At 41.5% G+C, this 20933-nt stretch overlaps 1 protein-coding gene across 2 annotated transcripts in view; it reads left to right on the forward strand.

Moving 5' to 3' along the window:
* The window catches only part of LOC126419890 (anoctamin-1-like), a 133278-nt gene that overhangs the window by 2751 nt on the left and 109594 nt on the right, over positions 1 to 20933 (forward strand). Inside the window, exons 2-4 of one of the 2 annotated variants that reach the window (XM_050087153.1) lie at positions 3242 to 3374; positions 4322 to 4443; positions 16528 to 16599. In XM_050087153.1, the coding sequence (XP_049943110.1) occupies positions 3242 to 3374; positions 4322 to 4443; positions 16528 to 16599 (327 nt within the window). The remainder of the gene's footprint in view (positions 1 to 3241; positions 3375 to 4321; positions 4444 to 16527; positions 16600 to 20933) is intronic. The other variant, XM_050087154.1, reaches the window with a different exon arrangement.

Raw genomic sequence — 20933 nt, forward strand, 5'->3', positions numbered from 1 at the left:
CAGCAAAATTAGTCTGACAGGTGGAGGTACAAAATGAATGAATTGTCTTTTTAACAAAATTAAATTTCAGCCCACTTAAACAAGGCATCGGTGTTCAGAATACAGAAGCCTACATCTGGTCTGAGTGAGGTGTTACAGTGGCAAGACACGGAGCTTGCATTCAGAAGGGCAGTGTTTCAAATCTCCATTTGGCCCTCGAGATTTAGGTTTCGCATGATTTTCCTAAATTGCTAGGGGATAAATGTCAGAAAAGTTTCTTTGGAACTGCGCAGTTGGTTTCCTATCCCAATGTGAACTGATGGTCCATTTCTAATGAACTTGATATCAATGATTCATTAGAGCTTAACCTTCCTTTTATGGAATTATAGACCTAGGGGATGCAGATTATATTGATAAATAGGGCATATAGTACACACACACATTTTATTATGCATAATGCATGAAGTAACGCGTTCTTTTCCATCTGTGAGCAGCTATTTATTAACTCTCACCCATCACAAGGTCATGATGAATTTCGTCCCTACATAGTGCTGTAGGACCTACTAGTTTGGTGGCATTGACTATGTGTTTCACTGCGGAGTGGAAATTTTCTGATTTTGAGGTGATGCATTTGGTGGCTGAGCTGACATACACATTTTTTGTTCAGTAGTGCTGCTCCAAATCTCTATTGAGAACGTGTTGCAAGCAATAGTTTCCCAGAAGCAGAACATGTCCGATGTAGTAAGCACCTCCATTTACTTGTTGGTATTCTACAAGTAATGTCACCTTCTGCTCTAGGCCTACACTCAAAGGACACATCCTTTCCTTACAATATATTGTAACAAGTGTGTGGTTTCTGCCACATGGGGGATGAATTCTTCATAGTAAAAGGATCCCCTGTGTTCTATGGATTTGTTTGATTGTCAGAAGCATCAAAGTGTCATTGAGTTTTTTTAAGACTTTTGTGATCTAAGAATATACATTACCCTAGAAAAAAGTCATTTTCACAAATTGCATTTAGGTACCCTTGTTTAACGTTTTTAGATTCACAGTGTGGCCCTGATTGGTTCTACCCATTACTGTGGCATCATGAAGGTAATTTGAGCCAACAGCTTACCCAATACTGGGTGTCTGCTTCATCCCGTAACATAATGGTGCTGTGGCATTTTGGGTCTTATGTGTGTAAACAGAAGGAGAACAGGATACTGACAATATTTTTGCATCTATATTATTTTTTCTGGTAACGAACTGATCTGTAGTGTTGCCCAAGGTCTAGGTTAGATTGAAAGGGGGAGGAGGGAGAGAGACTGTGAATCTGCGAAGTGGTATCGAAGGCTTCAGTTAATCTGACAGTGTGCACAGACCAGAACAAAGCAAATAACTCATGCTAAATATCTTTGAAGGATTTCTTGTGAGCTAGCAACATCAGACGGCAGCCTCTCATTGCTATAAAGGCTGGCACGCATACTTTCTTCTTTATGTTTTGCCAAGCTTCATTGAGCTGTATTAGTAAATGTGCATCAGCCAGATCTGGTTTGGAGAAAAACTTGCGTTCATATAGCAACCCAATGGCCTGTGGTATACAATGAAAATCAATGAATCAGTGATAGATTATGCAATTTTTGGTGTTACTGAAGTGTCTGATGATTCAACCCCTCTGTTAGGGGGCACATGATATCATCAGTATGGCGTAAACGGCTCGTTCCAGTGTATACAATACACCAACAATGACGTCACTACATACACTTACCAGCAAGCGTGAACAAAAATAAAAATGTCACAATAACATCTCACTCTAAAAATAAAATGAAACCAATGGGACAATCACAGGGCAGAGCAGGGACAAGCAAAACAAACAAAAAAAAAAACAAAAAAAACACTGCACCATCCTAATACAAATAGTATAAAAAAATGTAAATTGCAACATTCTGTTATACCAACAAATCCACAGGAACAGAACATTTCCCTTGACCTATATAGCTCAACCATAGCTATCAATATCGAAAAACCATCACTTGAAAAGTGGAACCAAAACCCTAACTACTCAAAAACCTGAGTACCCTCTATTTACTACATGACTACAGCTGACCTACCATAAATATACAACAGACAAAAATATCACAATTACTATAGGATAAAACCAAAACAAAAAGTACTTACCAACAAAAGCATTCGGCAATACCAAATAGGTTGGCCACTAGTCCGCCGCTCGTGGTCTCGCGGTAGCGTTCTCGCTTCCCGAGCACGGGGTCCCGGGTTCGATTCCCGGCGGGGTCAGGGATTTTCACCTGCCTCGAGATGACTGGGTGTTTGTGTTGTCCTCATCATTTCATCATCATCCAAGAAAGTGGCGAAATTGGGCTGAGCAAAGATTGGATAATTGTACGGGCGCTGATAACCACGCCGTTGAGCGCCCCACAACCCCAACATCACCACAGGTTGGCCACTAGAAGCGCAGGTGTGCGCATATGCGCGCGCACACACACACACACACACACACACACACACACACACACACACACACGTTACCACTCCAACTACCTAAACTCAAAACCACAATAGCACAATGACAACCAAAACTCAAATAGACCCAGTACCGCACGTTAAACTCAGTACATACACCTCAAATACAACATGACATCTAGAAACACAACCAACTCAGGAACACCACACCATAGTGATGCCACACACAACGCCATTATGTCAAGGGTCAAAGCAGACGGGTGGAATCAGACACTTCCGTTGACCTCAGTTTTTTGTATTAAGGTGCATCATATTTGAAACCTTGCACCATAATAAATGTGCATAATTACTAAGGAATGAAAGAACTGAGTACCATATTTATTTGAAGCAGCCTTAGTTTGAACAGAGTGGCTTGAAGAAGAAGAATTTTTTATGATGTTAAATATAAATGTATGTTTCACAGTGCAAGTATGTCTCTCCATGGAGCTCCGTGATTTCATTTTCATCGGCCACTTCATAGCTGGAGCAGGGCAGACACTTGGCCATCTGTCATATGTGAACTCTGTGATAAAAGTCTCTGTTAATGTTGTATTACCATTACATGGAGAAAAAAAACAGGTGTTGTAATAACCAAGGTTCTCACTCCTATTTATTCTGGTAGATGTCAAATGCTCAGTTTTGTTGGTGTGTTATTTTTATCATCATCTATACTATGTAGTGACATTGTTCATCATATTTCAGAAGAAATATTCTGTAATTTATATATTTCCAATGAAAACAGCAGACTTTCTTGTTTCAGGCATCACTGTACTTCAGGGATAAAAAACGCAGTATTGACTTTGTGATTGTATGGGATGAGCACAATGAAAAAGCAGTAACACATGAATCCCGTGAGAGGCGACGTATATTTGAAAAGAATCTAATTCAAGAAGGTGTTGTAACTAGTTTATCTTCATTAATATTACTAAGATCAGCTTCTAAATATGACAATTATGTACACAAATTAACTCATATTGTTAACTTCTAATGTTTTTGGATCACAATCATGTAGAACATTTTAAAGGACTTCATATTCGACATTGACTGTAGAAAGTATTTATGTTAGCTAGCGGAAAATTTTTGTTGCAGTGTGTGTTGGAACTGCACCAGAATTCCCACTATGAGAAGTTAATCAGTTCTGTTTCAAGGCAGCTGTATGGAGTTTGTTGCAGTTCCAGCATACATTGCAGCAAAAATTTTCCCCAAGCTAAAATAAATATTTTCCAGTCATTGGCAAATATGATATCTTTTAAAAAATAAGTCATACTTGTTTTTAGATGCTGTTATGTTCTACCACAAGTAACTACACAATGTTTACAAGAAATTACAAGTGACATTTTAAATTGTATGTGTATTGCATCCTATATCAGTATTTGATAACACTATCAGTTAATCCATTTCAGAGGAATCAGGTGTCTATTAAAGTTTTTCATGCCTTACCATTTCATTTAGGTTTGGATCCTGCAGATTATTTAATTTGAACGTGTCCATTATAATTATCCGGGCTGTTATGCCGTGGTCGGTTGATGAATTCTGTGTCGATTCCCAACGTTTCGTCTCCGACTGTGGGAGACATCTTCAAGGGGGTCCGTAGCTCGATGGAAGGTCCAACATACCCACTGGCTCGCAGTCAGTAGCGAGCCAGTGGGTGTGTTGGACCTTCCATCGAGCTACGGACCCCCTTGAAGATGTCTCCCGCAGTCGGAGACGAAACATTGGCAATCGACACAGAATTCAACCGACCATGGCATAACAGCCCGGATAATAATAATGGACATGATATTTCCGGCCGTGAAAGTCTACATTTTAGTATTAATTTGAACATGTTACTTTTACACAGGACTTGAACTTGAATATGAAAAGCCAGAACCAAATGGATTGGTTTTTATTAAGATCCATGCACCGATGGAGGTGCTGCGACGGTATGGTGAGATTCTCAAGCTCCGTATGCCAATGAAAGAGGTATTTTCTTTACACGATAGGTGACAGCTTCTTAGACCCTGTCCCACTTCTGTATACTGCTGTGTGTTCTGATGTCACCTAACCTGGGCTAAAATGTCACATCCATTTAGCAGATTACTAACATTTTTGCATATAAATTACCTCTGACTATGGCAGATTGTGTTAATGAATTGATGCTCATTGATTAAATTTATCTGCTCCTTTCAAGAGTTTTATATTTGGCTAATTTTATATTAATATGTGTAGAGTACCTCCTTCATAGACTTGGAATCAAAAGTGGGAAATGTACGAGGGTTATTCCAAAAGTAAGGTCCGGTTATAAAAAAAAAATCAAAACTAAAATGTTTTTTCAAAACAATTGTTTTATTTACATTCCTTACATCTTTATCTATTTTTCTACATAACTTCCATACTTATTTAAACATTTGTCACATCGTTCAACAAGCTTTTGAATGCCCATGTTATAGAAATCGGCCGCCTGTGACGATAACCTGTCCTTAACTGCTTCTTTCACTTCATCATCTGTGTCGAAGCGCTTGCCGCCGAGAAACTCCTTTAAGTAACGGAACAGGTGGAAATCACTTGGCGCTAGGTCCGGACTGTAAGGAGGATGGTCCATCTGTTCCCATCCAAATTTCTTGATCAGAGCTTGCGTTTCATTTGCAGTGTGGGGTCTGGCATTGTCATGCAACAACAAGATTCCAGACGACAAAAGACCACGTCGCTTATTCTGGATTGCACGTCGAAGTTTAGTCAGGGTAGCGCAGTAGGCGGCTTTATTAATCGTTGTTCCTCTCTCCATAAAGTCGACTAACAATACTCCACGTCTATCCCAGAACACAGTCGCCATAACCTTACGTGTTGAGATTGTCTGCTTTGCCTTGACCTTGACTGGCGATGACGTGTGACGCCATTGCATTGACTGACGTTTAGACTCTGGAGTGATGTGAGAAACCCATGTCTCATCCCCTGTGACAACATTGTCTAAAAGACTGTCACCTTCCTTATGATATCGCTCCAAAAAATCAAGAGCAAAAGCCATTCTTTTCATTCGTTGGGGCTCAGTAAGCTGCCTGGGAACCCAACGGGCACACAATTTGTGAAACTTCAAATGTTCAGACACAATTCTGTACAAAGTTGTTCTACTCACATTCGGAAAATGCATGTCTACGTCTGTCATAGTGAATCGGCGATGTTCACGAATTTTTTTGTCAACCGCATTGACCAAATCGTCTGAAATCACTGATGGTCGGCCACACCGTGGTTCATCATGCACATTATCCCGTCCTTCATTAAAAGCTCGCACCCACTTGCGCACTTCACTGTCGCTCATTATGTTAGGACCGTACACTTCAGTAATCTGCCGATGGATTTCCGCCGCCGAATTGTTTCTTGCAGACAAAAACCGTATCACTGCCCTTACTTCACAATCGGCGGGCTGATCAATTGTCTTAAACATTGTATAGTGACACTGTGAACTACACTCAGCAACAGTAACAAAGCGAATGGCGGCGTTTGACGCGCAAGGCTTGCCGGGAGTCGGCGCGCATGCGTGTTTTGTCATTGGCGCCAAATTTCAATAGTTACGGCGAATCGGACCTTACTTTTGGAATAACCCTCGTATAATAAATGGTAAACTTTTTCTTTAATGCAGTAGTTCTGAAGCTGCGGAATTTTACCAGAAAAGACAAAATGATGATATTGCTCATTCTTTCACATGTAGATAATTATGCCGAAGGGAAACCTGTTTGGCTAATGGAGCACTGTGCCTTAGCACAGAGACTGGGAGGCATGCCGTACCCATTCAGATTTTTAGATTAGTTCTTTGAAGAGGCCACCCATCAGAAAGCTAGAACTCAAGCTTGCTGAACTACCAGTTGCAAGCAGCACACTTCATGTTGACAGAGGAAACATAACTAGAGTAATAAAGAACTAATGTGTCAGATAGCTTGAGCACATTACTCTAGTGGCAACTATCCCATCAGTTAGTAATTCCCCACTTTTACTTTTACATATATTAATATGTGGCTTTAATGTTCTTCTTTCACTATTAATTTTCAGGTAGATTTCTGACATTTGATTTTCCAATTGCCTCCAATTCTTCAACCTGCTTCCTTTCCCATTCCCTTTTATTCTTCCAATGAAGTGTCATCTCTTCTTTTCCTTTTATCCTGATAATTTCTTATCGCTAAACTTGTATATGATTTCTCAACCATTTTCCTGTGAGCCAAGTTTTTCTCGGAACTTACTCAGTTACAATCTTCATCAAACCAGGAATTCCATGGTTGTTTTCCCTCTTTCCATAGCAGCTCTTCTGCTGCCTTAACGACTGCATTCCTGCACTCACTCTATTCCTGATCCAAAGTATCACTTACACTAGGAGAGTATAGTGCAAGATTCTCAATAACCTTCTCAGAGTACGTTTTAGCAATCTCTTAATTTTGTAGCTTTGATGCCATATACTTTTTTTGAGATGTTCCTTTCACTTTCCTTGCATTAGTTTTTTTAAGGTATGCTGATCAGGGCTGCACCATGTTGCTTTGTGGATCCATTTGTGTGGGAACATAGTGCTGCTACCTATAGTGATATTGCAAACTGAACAACTCTGTGTTTTCTTTATCATTTGTATATTCATGGAGGCTATGCTTTCCTATTGCTGGATGGTAATAATCTTCTTTTCCACTCTGTGCTTTGAGGTCTCCAATAATTATTTTAACATCATGCCCAAGGCCTCAGTCATAGGCTGCCTCGAAGTTCTCATTTTTTTTTTTCATCAGTCTACTGACTGGTTTGATGCGGCCCGCCACGAATTCCTTTCCTGTGCTAACCTCTTCACCTCAGAGTAGCACTTGCAACCTACGTCCTCAATTATTTGCTTGACTTATTCCAATCTCTGTCTTCCTCTACAGTTTTTGCCCTCTACAGCTCCCTCTAGTACCATGGAAGTCATTCCCTCATGTCTTAGCAGATGTCCTATCATCCTGTCCCTTCTCCTTATCAGTTTTTCCACATATTCCTCTCCTCTCCGATTCTGCATAGAACCTCCTCATTCCTTACCTTATCAGTCCACCTAATTTTCAACATTTGTCTATAGCATCACATCTCAAATGCTTCGATTCTCTTCTGTTCCGGTTTTCCCACAGTCCATGTTTCACTACCATACAATGCGGTACTCCAGACGTACATCCTCAGAAATTTCTTCCTCAAATTAAGGCTGGTATTTGATATTAGACTTCTCTTGGCCAGAAATGCCTTTTTTGCCATGGCGAGTCTGCTTTTGATGTCCTCCTTGCTCCGTCCGTCATTGGTTATTTTACTGCCTAGGTAGCAGAATTCCTTAACTTCATTGACTTCGTGACCATCAATCCTGATGTTAATTTTCTCGCTGTTCTCATTTCTACCACTTCTCATTACCTTCGTCTTTCTCCGATTTACACTCAAACCATACTGTGTACTCATTAGACTGTTCATTCCATTCAGCAGATCATTTAATTCTTCTTCACTTTCACTCAGGATAGCAATGTCATCAGCGAATCGTATCATTGATATCCTTTCACCTTGTATTTTAATTCCACTCCTGAAGCTTTCTTTTATTTCCATCATTGCTTCCTCAATGTACAGATTGAAGAGTAGGAGCAAAAGGCTACAGCCTTGTCTTACACCCTTCTTAATACGAGCACTTCGTTCTTGATCGTCTGCTCTTATTATTCCCTCTTGGTTGTTGTACATATTGTATATGACCCGTTTCTCCCTATAGCTTACGCCTACTTTTTTCAGAATCTCGAACAGCTTGCACCATTTTATATTGTCGAACGCTTTTTCCAGGTCGACAAATCCTATGAAAGTATCTTGATTTTTCTTTAGCCTTGCTTTCATTATTAGCCGTAACGTCAGAATTGCCTCTCTCGTCCCTTTACTTTTCCTAAAGCCAAACTGATCTTCACCTAGCGCATTCTCAATTTTCTTTTCCATTCTTCTGTATATTATTCTTGTAAGCAGCTTCGATGCATGAGCTGTTAAGCTGATTGTGCGATAATTCTCGCACTTGTCAGCTCTTGCCATCTTCGGAATTGTGTGGATGATGCTTTTCCAAAAGTCAGATGGTATATCGCCGGACTCATATATTCTACACACCAACGTGAATAGTCGTTTTGTTGCCACTTCCCCCCAATGATTTTAGAAATTCTGATGGAATGTTATCTATCCTTTCTGCCTTATTTGACCGTAAGTCCTCCAAAGCTCTTTTAAATTCCAATTCTAATACTGGATCCCCTATCTCTTCTAAATCGACTCCTGTTTCTTCTTCTATCACATCAGACAAATCTTCACCCTCATAGAGGCTTTCAATGTATTCTTTCCACCTATCTGCTCTCTCCTCTGCATTTAACAGTGGAATTCCCGTTGCATTCTTAATGTTACCACTGTTGCTTTTAATGTCACAAAAGGTTGTTTTGACTTTCCTGTATGCTGAGTCTGTCCTTCCGACAGTCATATCTTTTTGATGTCTTCACATTTTTCCTGCAGCCATTTCGTCTTAGCTTCCCTGCACTTCCTATTTATTTGATTCCTCAGCGACTTGTATTTCTGTATTCCTGATTTTCCCGAAACATGTTTGTACTTCCTCCTTTCATCAATCAACTGAAGTATTTCTTCTGTTACCCATGGTTTCTTCGCAGCTACCTTCTTTGTACCTATGTTTTCCTTCCCAACTTCTGTGATGGCCCTTTTTAGAGATGTCCATTCCTCTTCAACTGTACTGCCTACTACACTATTCCTTATTGCTGTATCTATAGCGTTAGAGAACTTCAAACGTATCTCGTCATTCCTTAGTACTTCCGTATCCCACTTCTTTGCGTCTTGATTCTTCCTGACTAATGTCTTGAACTTCAGCCTACTCTTCATCACTACTATATTGTGATCTGAGTCTATATCTGCTCCTGGGTACACTTCACAATCCGGTATCTGATTTTGGAATCCCTGTCTGACCATGATGTAATCTAATTGAAATCTTCTCGTATCTCCCGGCTTTTTCCAAATATACCTCCTCCTTTTGTGATTCTGGAACAGGGTATTGGCTATTACTAGCTGAAACTTGTTACAGAACTCAATTAGTCTTTCTCCTCTTTCATTCCTTGTCCCAAGCCCATATTCTCCTGTAACCTTTTCTTCTACTCCTTCCCCTACAACTGCATTCCAGTCGCCCATGACTGTTAGGTTTTTGTCCCCCTTTACATACTGCATTACCCTTTCAATATCCTCATACACTTTCTCTATCTGTTCACCTTCAGCTTGCGACGTCGGCATGTATACCTGAACTATCGTTGTCGGTGTTGGTCTGCTGTCGCTTCTGATTAGAACAACCCGCTCACTGAACTGTTCACAGTAACACACCCTCTGCCCTACCGTCCTATTCATAACGAATCCTACACCTGTTATACCATTTTCTGCTGCTGTTGATATTACCCGATACTCATCTGACCAGAAATCCTTGTCTTCCTTCCACTTCACTTCACTGACCCCCACTATATCTAGATTGAGCCTTTGCATTTCCCTTTTCAGATTTTCTAGTTTCCCTACCACGTTCAAGCTTCTGACATTCCATGCCCCGACTCGTAGAACGTTATCCTTTCGTTGATTATTCAATCTTTTTCTCATGGTAACCTCCCCCTTGGCAGTCCCCTCCCAGAGATCCGAATGGGGGACTATTCCGGAATCTTTTGCCAATGGAGAGATCGTCATGACACTTCTTCAATTACAGGCCACATGTCCTGTGGACACACGTTACGTGTCTTTAATGCAGTGGTTTCCATTGCCTTCTGCATCCTCATGTCGTTGATCATTGCTGATTCTTCCGCCTTTAGGGGCAATTTCCCACCTCTAGGACAAGAGAGTGCCCTGAACCTCTATCCGCTCCTCCGCCCTCTTTGACAAGGCCGTTGGCAGAATGAGGTTCTCATAGAAGGTGTCTTAATACTGGTCATGTGCATTGATAAATGAATAGTTTCCCCCCAGGGGGTCCACAACTCTTTTGTGGATATGTGTGTAGCGAGCACGGGGCCCCGAGTTAATGTGGCCCTCCTTCCTTTCCGGGCTGCATACCTTCCTTTTCCGCATCCTTCCCTATCCCCCATCTTCACCCCCCTCCCCTCACCTCTGGCTCTTTCCTTCCCTTTCTCCTCCTCTGGGAGTATGGTTTGTGCCTACGTCCGGAGACGGACGCTCGTAAATTTAACGCATTCTTCGCCTTCTCTGCTTGTATGTCTTCATCCTTCCTTTATCCTTCTCTTTTCCTTACCTCTTCTCTTTACCCTTTTCTCTGCTGCGGTGTTTGAGACCTCTCTTCTTTCCTTTCCCTTTCTTTGTTTTTCCCTTTCTCTTTCTTCCTCCCTGTGCATGTCTGAAGGCTGACGCACGCATTTTCGTGTGTAGCCGGTGACGGGGTAACGCGTAATTCCCCGCCCCGGGTAGACAGGTAGGACACGTACGTACCCCCTGGTAACGGCCAGGCCCAGGCAGGGGTGATTACCCAAGCTGATACCTTCCGAAAGTGCCGATTGGTCCCTCCGTCCGTTTGTCGGGAGGTGTGACCTGAGGTTTGAACAATCACCTAAGGCGGGAGTGCCCTCAGAGAGGGCCCCCACAAGGGAGGAGCGCACCATCGGAGACGCCGGTAATCATGGGGGATTCTTCCGCAATGGTTTCCTCACCTTCCACTATGTCTGCTCACAAGCGTAAGTTCACTGAGTCTCAGCCACAGACAGTTCTTCCGTCATTGCCACAGTTCCTTGTTGTTTCTCGGTCTGATGAAGGTCACGACTTCTCCACGGTCAACCCTTTCATTATTCAGAAAGGTGTCGACGCAACTGCAGGTCCTGTAAAGTCTTGTTCCAGATTACGGAATGGCACCTTGTTGTTAGAAACAGTCAGTGCCCTCCAGGCACAAAAATTGCTGCGTACTTCACTTCTCCACACCTTCCCTGTCCGGGTGAAACCGCACCGTAGTTTAAATTCCTCGCGTGGAGTTGTTTATACACGCTCCCTCGATGGATTGTCTGACAACGAAATTCAGCACTACCTGTCTGACCAGGGCATAACGGCTGTTCATAGTGTGGTGTCACCGCCAGACACCACACTTGCTAGGTGGTAGCCTTTAAATTGGCCGCGGTCCATTAGTATACCCCGGACCCGCGTGTCGCCACTGTCAGTAATTGCAGACAGAGCGCCACCACACGGCAGGTCTAGAGAGACGTCCTGGCACTCGCCCCAGTTGTACAGCCGACGTTCATAGCAATGGTTCACTGACAAAGACGCTCTCATTTGCCGAGATGATAGTTAGCATAGCCTTCAGCTACGTCATTTGCTACGACCTAGCAAGGCGCCGTATTCACTTGATATTTATTATGTGAAGCATGTATCATCAAGAGAGATGTTCTACAATTGTGGATTAAAGTTAAGTATTATATCAACTACTTACTTTATTTGCAATTCTCAAGATATTGTCCTGTTCCAGACCTCACGCCAGTCAGCGTGTAATTAAACGCGTGCATTTCGGCCTCCTCTAGAAAAACAGTGTTGGCTCTTCTGCCAACACTACACATAGAGTTATGAAAAGGGTTGACACGAACATCATTCCAACCCGCACTGTCTTCTTGACATTTGACAAATTTCAACTCCCATCCAAAATCAAAGCAGGCTATGAGATAATTTCCGTTCGCCCTTATGTCCCAAACCCTACGTGTTGCTATCGGTGTCAGCGGTTCAATCACACCAGCCAGTCCTGTTCCAATCCGGCCAAATGTGTTACGTGTGGAAAGGATGCCCATGAGGGTGCTTGTCCACCTCCATCCCCTCGCTGCATCAACTGTATGGGTGACCACACTGCTTCCTCTCGAGATTGCCCCATTTTTAAAGACGAAAAGCTCATCCAGGAAATCAGAGTGAAGGAAAAGGTGTCGACCTTTGCTGCTCGAAAATTATTCGCCATTCGACATCCCACCGTGCCTCAGACAGGAAAATACAGCACTGTCCTTGCTTCTCGGCTGTCTTCTGTGTCGCTGAGGCGCACTGCTGGCGGCCGATGAACCGGCCGATCGCTGGTGGCAGGAGCTGCTCCTGAACAACCTATGGATCAGGATCATCTGCCTTCGGCTGAATGCCATCCCATGCTGTCGGTCGCAAGCTCTGAGCAGTCGTTGAGTTGATGGCAACCTTGGTCACATTCCTCCATTTTCTGTTCACCCTGTGTCCATTATCCACTGGAATATCCACGGCATTCGAGCCAATCGGGATGAATTGTCGATCCTCTTACGATCCTACTCTCCGGTCATCTTCTGTCTTAAGGAAACAAAGCTGCATCCCTATGACCGCTTTGTTCTCCCCCATTTTCAGTCCATCCGATTTGATCTCCCCTCTGTTGAAGGCTCTCCAGCACATGGAGGACTTATGATTCTTCTCCATGATACTCTCCATTATCACCCAATCCACTTAAACACTTCCTTCCAAGCTGCCGCTGTCCGTCTTTCCCTTTCTGGATATACCTTTTCTCTTTGTACTGTATACATTCCATCGTGCACACCAATGGCATGAGCTGATCTCCTTCATCTTCTTGGTCAGCTTCCACCCCCCTATTTGCTGGTTGGGGACTTCAATGCCCACCACCCGCTTTGGGGATCTCCACATCCTTGTCCATGTGGCTCACTATTGCTAGACGTCTTCCACCAAGCGGATCTAGTTTGCCTCAACACTGGGGTCCCTACATTTTGTCTGCCTCGACAAATTTCTCTCATTTGGACCTTTCGGTCGGTACTGTTCCGCTAGCTCGGGGCTTCGAATGGTTCGCCCTTGATGATACACACTCGAGTGATCACTTTCCATGTGTCCTTAGACTGCAGTCTCAACTGCCCTATATGCACCCGCGACGCTGGAAGTTTGCCCAAGCCGATTGGACACTTTTTTCATCTCTAGCGACATTTGATGACCATCACTTTCCTAGCGTCGACGATGAGGTCACACATATTACCGACGTTATTCTTACAGCTGCGGAACGTTCAATACCACGCACCTCCGAATTGCCCCGGTGTCCCCCAGTTCCTTGGTGGAACGAGGCATGCCGTGACGCAATACGTGAGCGGCGACGTGCTCTTCGCATTTTCCGCCACCATCCTACTTTGGCCAACTGTATCCGCTATAAGCAGTTCCGTGCGTGATGCCGTTGCGTCATCTGCGACAGCAAGAAGGCAAGCTGGAAATTCTTTATTAGTTCATTTAACACCTTCACTCCCTCCTCGGAAGTTTGGAGTCGGATTCGACGGTTATCAGGCGCACCTAGTTTCTCCCCGGTCCCTGGGCTCACTGTCGCGCGTGATACTTTAGTGGACCCTGTCGCAATTTCTAACTCCTTGGGTGACCCTGTCGCAATTTCTAACTCCTTGGGTAAACACTGTGCTGAGATTTCTAGCTCTTCAAATTACCCGCCAGCGTTTCTCCCGAAGAAACGTGCAGCGGAATTGCAAACTCTTGCTTTCTTCTCTCAAAATCGCGAAAGCTATCATACTGTTTTCTCCATGCGGGAACTCCGACATGCACTCTATTCTTCTCGCTCCTCGCCCCAGGACCGGATGGTATCCACACCCAAATGTTGCTGCATTTATCAACCCATAGTCTGCGTTACCTCCTTCGCATTTATAATCGAATTTGGACTGACAGTACTTTTCCTAGACGATGGCGGGAAACTATTGTCGTTCCTGTCCTGAAACCTGGAAAGGACAAACATCTCCCCTCTAGCTATCGCCCCATTTCTCTCACGAGTAGTGTATGTAAGGTTTTGGAGCGTATGGTGAATTGCCGTTTAGCTTGGTGGGTGGAGTCCTGCAGTCTTTTAACACCTGCCCAATGCAGTTTCAGAAAGCATCATTCTGCAGTTGACCATCTTGTTTCTCTCTCCACTTATATCATGAACAATTTTCCTTTGAAGTTTTTAAACATTTTTTGAAAGGAAGGGATTGTTAGGCCCTTGCCCAACCCCCAACTTTGCAGGGCCAGGATTTGTCTTGGATTTACTCCTTTAGGGAAGTTGGCTTCACTATGTCTTTACAGCTTTTCCTGCCCTGTGTTGTGGGGCCCACTTTATGTGACCACTCCATCAAGACCACTTCAACCTGGGTGACCCTGCCAGTAGCTTTGCTACTGCCGGTACAGCTCATGACTTCGACAGAACACACAAGCCTTCCCACCTAACATTTAAGATGCCTTCAACAACAGGGCATCCCCTGGGAGGGGTCATTATTATTATCATAATCAGCATCATTATCATTATTCATTAAAGAAACGTCTGATGAGTTACAGAGCACTGTAGAAATCATGTGCGCCCTGTCAGTGCCCAAATTAGGCAATGGTATCATCTTGCACTGCCACAGAAGGTTTTTTTGCCATTGATATGAGGAAGGGATGCAGTGTAATATTCACATTTAATTTATGTTATCTGAAATATCACAAAATGGTGCACCAAGGAACAAACTTTAATTTAGTAAACGGGTATAGAGATAGACAAGAACGCCAGCATTCTGATCGGCCTCAAACCTGCCATTTTAAGCATCAGTGTAGTGGAACACTGTAATACATGAAAAAGTCTAGAGGGGCCATTTATCCAGCAAGGTATCTCAAATGTGTTCTGTTAGTGAAAGTGATGTGTTGCAGAGCAGGCATAAGGCTAGCTGCAATTGTCAGAAAGTAAAAAGATATGCCACAAGGCTCAAAATCTGAATGGGTTTCACAATTGAATCAAGTAGTAGACCTCTCATTCCAGAGTTTGATGTGACTCATCTTGACACTGTGGGTTTTCTTTTTGTTATTGGTATGTTATCTCAGGGCTTTTCCACACTACCCAGTATGTTTATTGAATTAAGCTTAACATGCTGGCATACGACTGCTTACTTAAAATACATTGAAAACACAATGGATGTATGCTCTCTTCTCAGTGAAAGAACAAGAGGAAATAATATGTTCCATCACTGAATGATCAGTTATCTAGGTCAAAGAGTGAACAGCAGCAAGTATAAGTTGCCTTCCTTATTATTTGTATATCTGTTTTGCTTTGCATGAGGGTCTTTTGTTTTGGATGTGTTAAAGTCTCTCTTCATTTGATGATAATTATGTGGAATTAAGCCTGTGGTATTTTTTTTTTTTTTTGTTATATCCAGACTTAAAATGTCATATATTTTTTGTAGATGCTGGCCAATAACTCGTAAATATTTAAAGAAAACCGTATTTCTGTACCACCAAGATCTGCTGGTAAAATAAATCCTCATTGCTCCCAGTTTTGCTCGAAGTGATGATCATCAGGCGCAAAATTATTGCAGCAGCCTACACGTTATCTGTCGCAATGTATCACCAATATAAAAAATATTTTTAAAAAATCCTGTTTCAAAAGTAAAAAGCTTTTATATGATTAAGCAATGCTAATATGCTGTCATTATTCAGTTTCCCCACTGCTATGGCACTGTTGTGGGACTCATTATAACTGGTAATCGTAGCTAGTTTGTGAGAGAACATTAGCTTGAGAGGTCTTAGCCTATGTGCGTTCGTGCATTGGATATTATGTGGCTGTTCAGCACATTGAGCTAGCAAAAGTTAAATGTCAAAGTGGCATCTATTAGTAATTATTTCATTTTTGTTTAGTGGTATCTATGAACTGCATTTTTCTTTTATTTATAGCATATTGGAAACAACTGCTAATAATCATCAGTTGTATTTATGTCTGGACTTTATAATTTTAGACAGTAGTAACGTGAAGTCCATATGAATAGTTAATTAGCCCCTCTGTGTGACACATGCATTAGCCACATAAACAGCATTGTTATCTCACAAACTCTTGGTGGCACATAAATTTGACTTTCTTTAAATATGATAGTGTGACCCACTGCTTTATTAGTATTCATTGATCAACTTTGTAGACGTCATGCAACCAAAATTTTTGTTTGCAGGCTGTTGTTTAATTATTATTCCTGTGTATGTGAAGTTGCTTGTTCCATATAGTAATTAGATTCTTCTGTGTACTTAACTTTCTTTCTTTTTTGTTGTATGTAGGATCTATGCCAGGTCCACAAGATCGTTAGAATGAATCCCTTGTTGCATGCAACATTTTTCCTGTCACAAAAGGTACAGATCAGACATTTTATTTATATGTTTGAGTGTTCTTATGTTGCCACTAATAAAGGTGTACAACTCTAATATTGTCCTGTGATATAACTTTTTTACATTTTTTAAGTAGGAGTCTGCATATTCGTAAATGGTCATGTTTGTGTCAAAACAGATTGGCTTGCATTCTTACTCAAATTATTTTATTTTGCATGATGAATACTTTGTAAAGGAGCAGAACAACTGTTTATGGCTGCAGCACTGGCCATGAAATTTAATTTTGAGAAGGGCAGGGGGTTGAAAGGGTAAATGCTAGTAAGTATGCATGCATCTGTTGTGTTGTTAGAGATTTTGTTGTTAATAATTAGTATTTTTGGAGGGAGCAAGTGTTGCATACATCATATATGATACATACCAGCATTTTAATATGTCACACAGGGAATAGGCAAAATAATGTGAAAAGTGGTAGTAATGGGATGGTTGTGTTTGACGGTCAACAACACAGGTAAGGCACATTTCGCACAGACTGCTCATATTTAGTATGGACAAGGCATCCATGCAGGTTGTTTACAAGTAGTGCACACTTCATATTTGCATTCAGAGGCCGAGGTCAGCATGCAATGAAAGACCAAAAATAATTCCAAAAGGGGGCAGATTGTAGGGGCCCAGTTAGCTGGACCATAAGTAATCAAGATGGCTAACTTATTGAATGTTTCAAGAGCGATTGTTTTAACAGTCATGACAGCCTACACAAAACATGGAAAGACATCATCGTGTAAATGTAATAGTGGGCACAAAGCAGAACTGAATGACAGATCGTAGTACACTAGCATGAATTGTGTCAAAACATCACAAAACTACAACACCTAAAGTGAGTGCAGAGCTCAACAGCCATCTTTGAGACCACATACCAATCGACACTGTCTGCCAAGAACTCCATAAAGCGAATATTCATGGACAAGCTGCTATACTGAAACCATTAGTGACAACAACCAATGCAAAGAAGTGTAAAAAATTGGGTCAGGAGCATAAATCGTGGGCAGCTGATCAGTTGAAACACATCATGTGATCCGACAAGTCAACATTTTCATTATTTCCAATGTCGGGCAGGGTTTATGTCTGGAGGAAACCAAAGGAAGTCTGCGATTCTGATTGCTTGATTCCAACAGTTAAGCATGGAAGTGGAAGTTTGATGTTACAGGCAGCCATTCGTGGTATTCTGTTGTTCCCAGCATTACTCTCAAAGGCTGTATTACAGCCAATGATTATGTGAAATTTTTAGGTGATCAGGTGCACTCCATGATTCAAATGTTGTTCCTCAGCAATGATGCCATATTTCAGGATGATAATGCCCCCATTCACACAGCTAGGACACTACAATTGGGGTATGAGGAGCATGCAACTGAACTGCAGTGTCTTCCCTGCCAGCACAGTCCCCGGACTTGAACACCATTGAACCCTTGTGGACGGTATTGGAGCACAGACTTCGGAGCAGATTTCCGCCTCCCTCGTCACTACAGGAGTTAGAAGAGGTTGTGATCGAAGAGTGGCATAACATTCTACAGGGGACTATAAATCATTATATGCCAGTATTCCCAGAAGAATCGCAGCTGTATTATGGGCAAATGGGGTTCCAACCCCTTATTAATAAACCATTCCCAAGTAAGTACGGGTGTTCATGCTATTTTGCCTACCCCCTGTACATGGGCTGTTCACAATACTAGCAACTAACTTTTATTCATTTTAGACAACTTATGGTAGCCAAACTGGATATTCAGCAAGCATAATGATTATGATATGTGCATAATTACTTGTAATACTAACAAGGATGTATAGTCATAAACTGCTAATGTTCATTTTGCATAGGGTGTGCATCAGGAGATATATCTTTTTAACGGAATTCTCAGTTTCCTGCCTTAAACTAGTATGTAACTTGTAAAAATATATGCCATAATGAAAGTATCCAAAGTAACATAACCCCCTGTCAGAAGTCTGGTAGAAATGTGTAATATTAGATTCCTCTCGTGAGGTGGAAGACTAAGTGTCAGAAAAGGAAGGAAACTCCTGTGGTATTGATATTCTCAAAATGCGTTGTTATGTGGCTTCCAGCAGAATCACTTAGAGTGGAAATTACAGAGTAAAATCGTTCTTTACGTGAAAGTGGAGGAAAAATATAGCTTTTGAGAAAAAATGACATTTAGCTAAGGAAGCATTAATTGACTTTTTATAAAGCATTATTTGTTTTTCAACACAGTCACAGTTTTATGGCACAATCATCCAGTCCCTATCGAACGAGACAGGAACTGAAATTGAGGGTAGGAAAGCAAAAGCTGAAATGCTGAACTCCGTTTTTAAGTGTTTCTTTACAAAGGACAATCCAGGAGAATTTCTCCAATTTTATCCTCATACCACTGAAAAGATGAATGAAATAATGTTAGTGTTAGTGGTGTTGACAAACAGCTAAAATCGTTAAAACTGAACAAATGTCCAGGGCCCTATGGAATTGCTGAATTTGTGGCTGAGTGAGTCCCTCTTCTAACTATAATCTATCATAGATCCCTCAAACAAAAAACCATGCCCAGTTATTGGAAAAAAGAACAGATCACACCTATGTACAAGAAGGGTAGTAGAAGTGATCCACAAAACTACCATTTAATATCCTTGACATCAATTTATTGTAGAATATTAGAACGTATTCTGAGCTCAAATGTAATGAGGTTTCTTGGATAGTGTGATCTGTTTAATGCCAACCAGTATGGATTCCAGAAACATTGATCATGTGAAACCCAACTTGCACTTTTGTGACATAGCATGCTGGAAGCTTTAGACCAAGGCGGACAGGTAGATGCAGTATTTTTTTATTTCCAAAAAGCATTTTACTCAGTACTACACCTTCGCTTATTGTCAAAAGCACGATCATATGGGGTATGCAGTGATATTTATGACTAGATTGAGGACTTCATGGTAGGGATGACCCTTCATGTTATCTTTGATGGAGAATCAACATCACACAGTAACTTCATGTGTGGCCTGGAGAGGGGTTTGAGAGTCTTGTTGTTCATGATTTACATTAATAAACTTGCAGACAGTATTAACAGTAACCTCAGGCATTTTGCAGATGGTTCAGTTTTCTGTAATGAAGTACTGTCTGAAAGAAGCTGCATAAATATTCAGTCAGATCTTGATAAGATTTCGAAGGGGTGCAGAGGTTGACAACTTGCTTTAAATGTTTGGAAATGTAAAATTCTGCACTTCACAAAATGAACAAATGCAGTATATTATGTCTATAATATCAAAGAATCAATGTTGTAATCAGCCAACATGTACCAGGGTGTAACATTTTCTAAGGATATGAAATGGAATGATCTCATAGGCTCACTCACGGGTACAGAAGGTGGTAACTTCAGTTTATTGGTAGAATACTGGGGAAGTGCTATCAGTCTCCAAAGGAGATTACTTACAAATCACTCATGAAATCGGTTCTAGAATATTTCTCAAGTGTGTGGGACCCATACCAGATAGGATTAACAGGGGATATTGAGTATATACAGAGAAGGGCAGCACAAATGATCACAGGTTTGTTTAATTCGTGGGAGAGTGTCACAGGGATACTAAAGGGGCTGACACTTGAAGATAGACGTAAACTATCTGGAGAAAGGCTATTAACAAAGTTTCAAAAACTGGCTTTCATTGATTGCTCTAGAAATATACTACAACTCCTACATATTGCTAACATAGGCATTGTGGGGATAAGATTAGAATAATTATTTCACACACAGTGACACTGAGACAGTCATTCTTCCCCTACTGCATATATGAATGGAACAGGAAGAAACCCTAGTAACGGGTACCCTCTGTTATGCATCTCGCAGTGTTTTGCAGAATGCAGATGTAGCTGTAGATAACCAGCTTTGGCCATGATGGCCATCTTCAGATGCTACAAATTTATATGAAAGCCTTAAAACAAATAACAGTATTTTTATTAGGTCTGCTTGTGAGCCGCATTGATTTAAAAAGCACCCCTCTACAATAAGACAGCATTAGACCTGCACATACAAAAGGAGGGACTTAATGCTAGTAACAATGACTAACATCTACATATTTTACATAAAGCTGGAATAAGTAAATGGTTAGACATTTTAGAAGTTGTACAACAGAACGACAGGAACCAGACAAACTCCTCACTGATTAGTATGAGTTTGCAACAGATGTGTATTGTATTATTTATTACGTGCAAATTGATGATATGAATATAATAGAGGGAGACATTTCACGTGGGAAAAATATATCTAAAAACAAAGATGATGTAACTTACCAAACAAAAGCATTGGTATGTTGATAGACACACAAATAAA

This window comes from Schistocerca serialis, chromosome 9 (genome assembly GCF_023864345.2).
Source record: "Schistocerca serialis cubense isolate TAMUIC-IGC-003099 chromosome 9, iqSchSeri2.2, whole genome shotgun sequence".
Classification (NCBI taxonomy): domain Eukaryota; kingdom Metazoa; phylum Arthropoda; class Insecta; order Orthoptera; family Acrididae; genus Schistocerca; species Schistocerca serialis.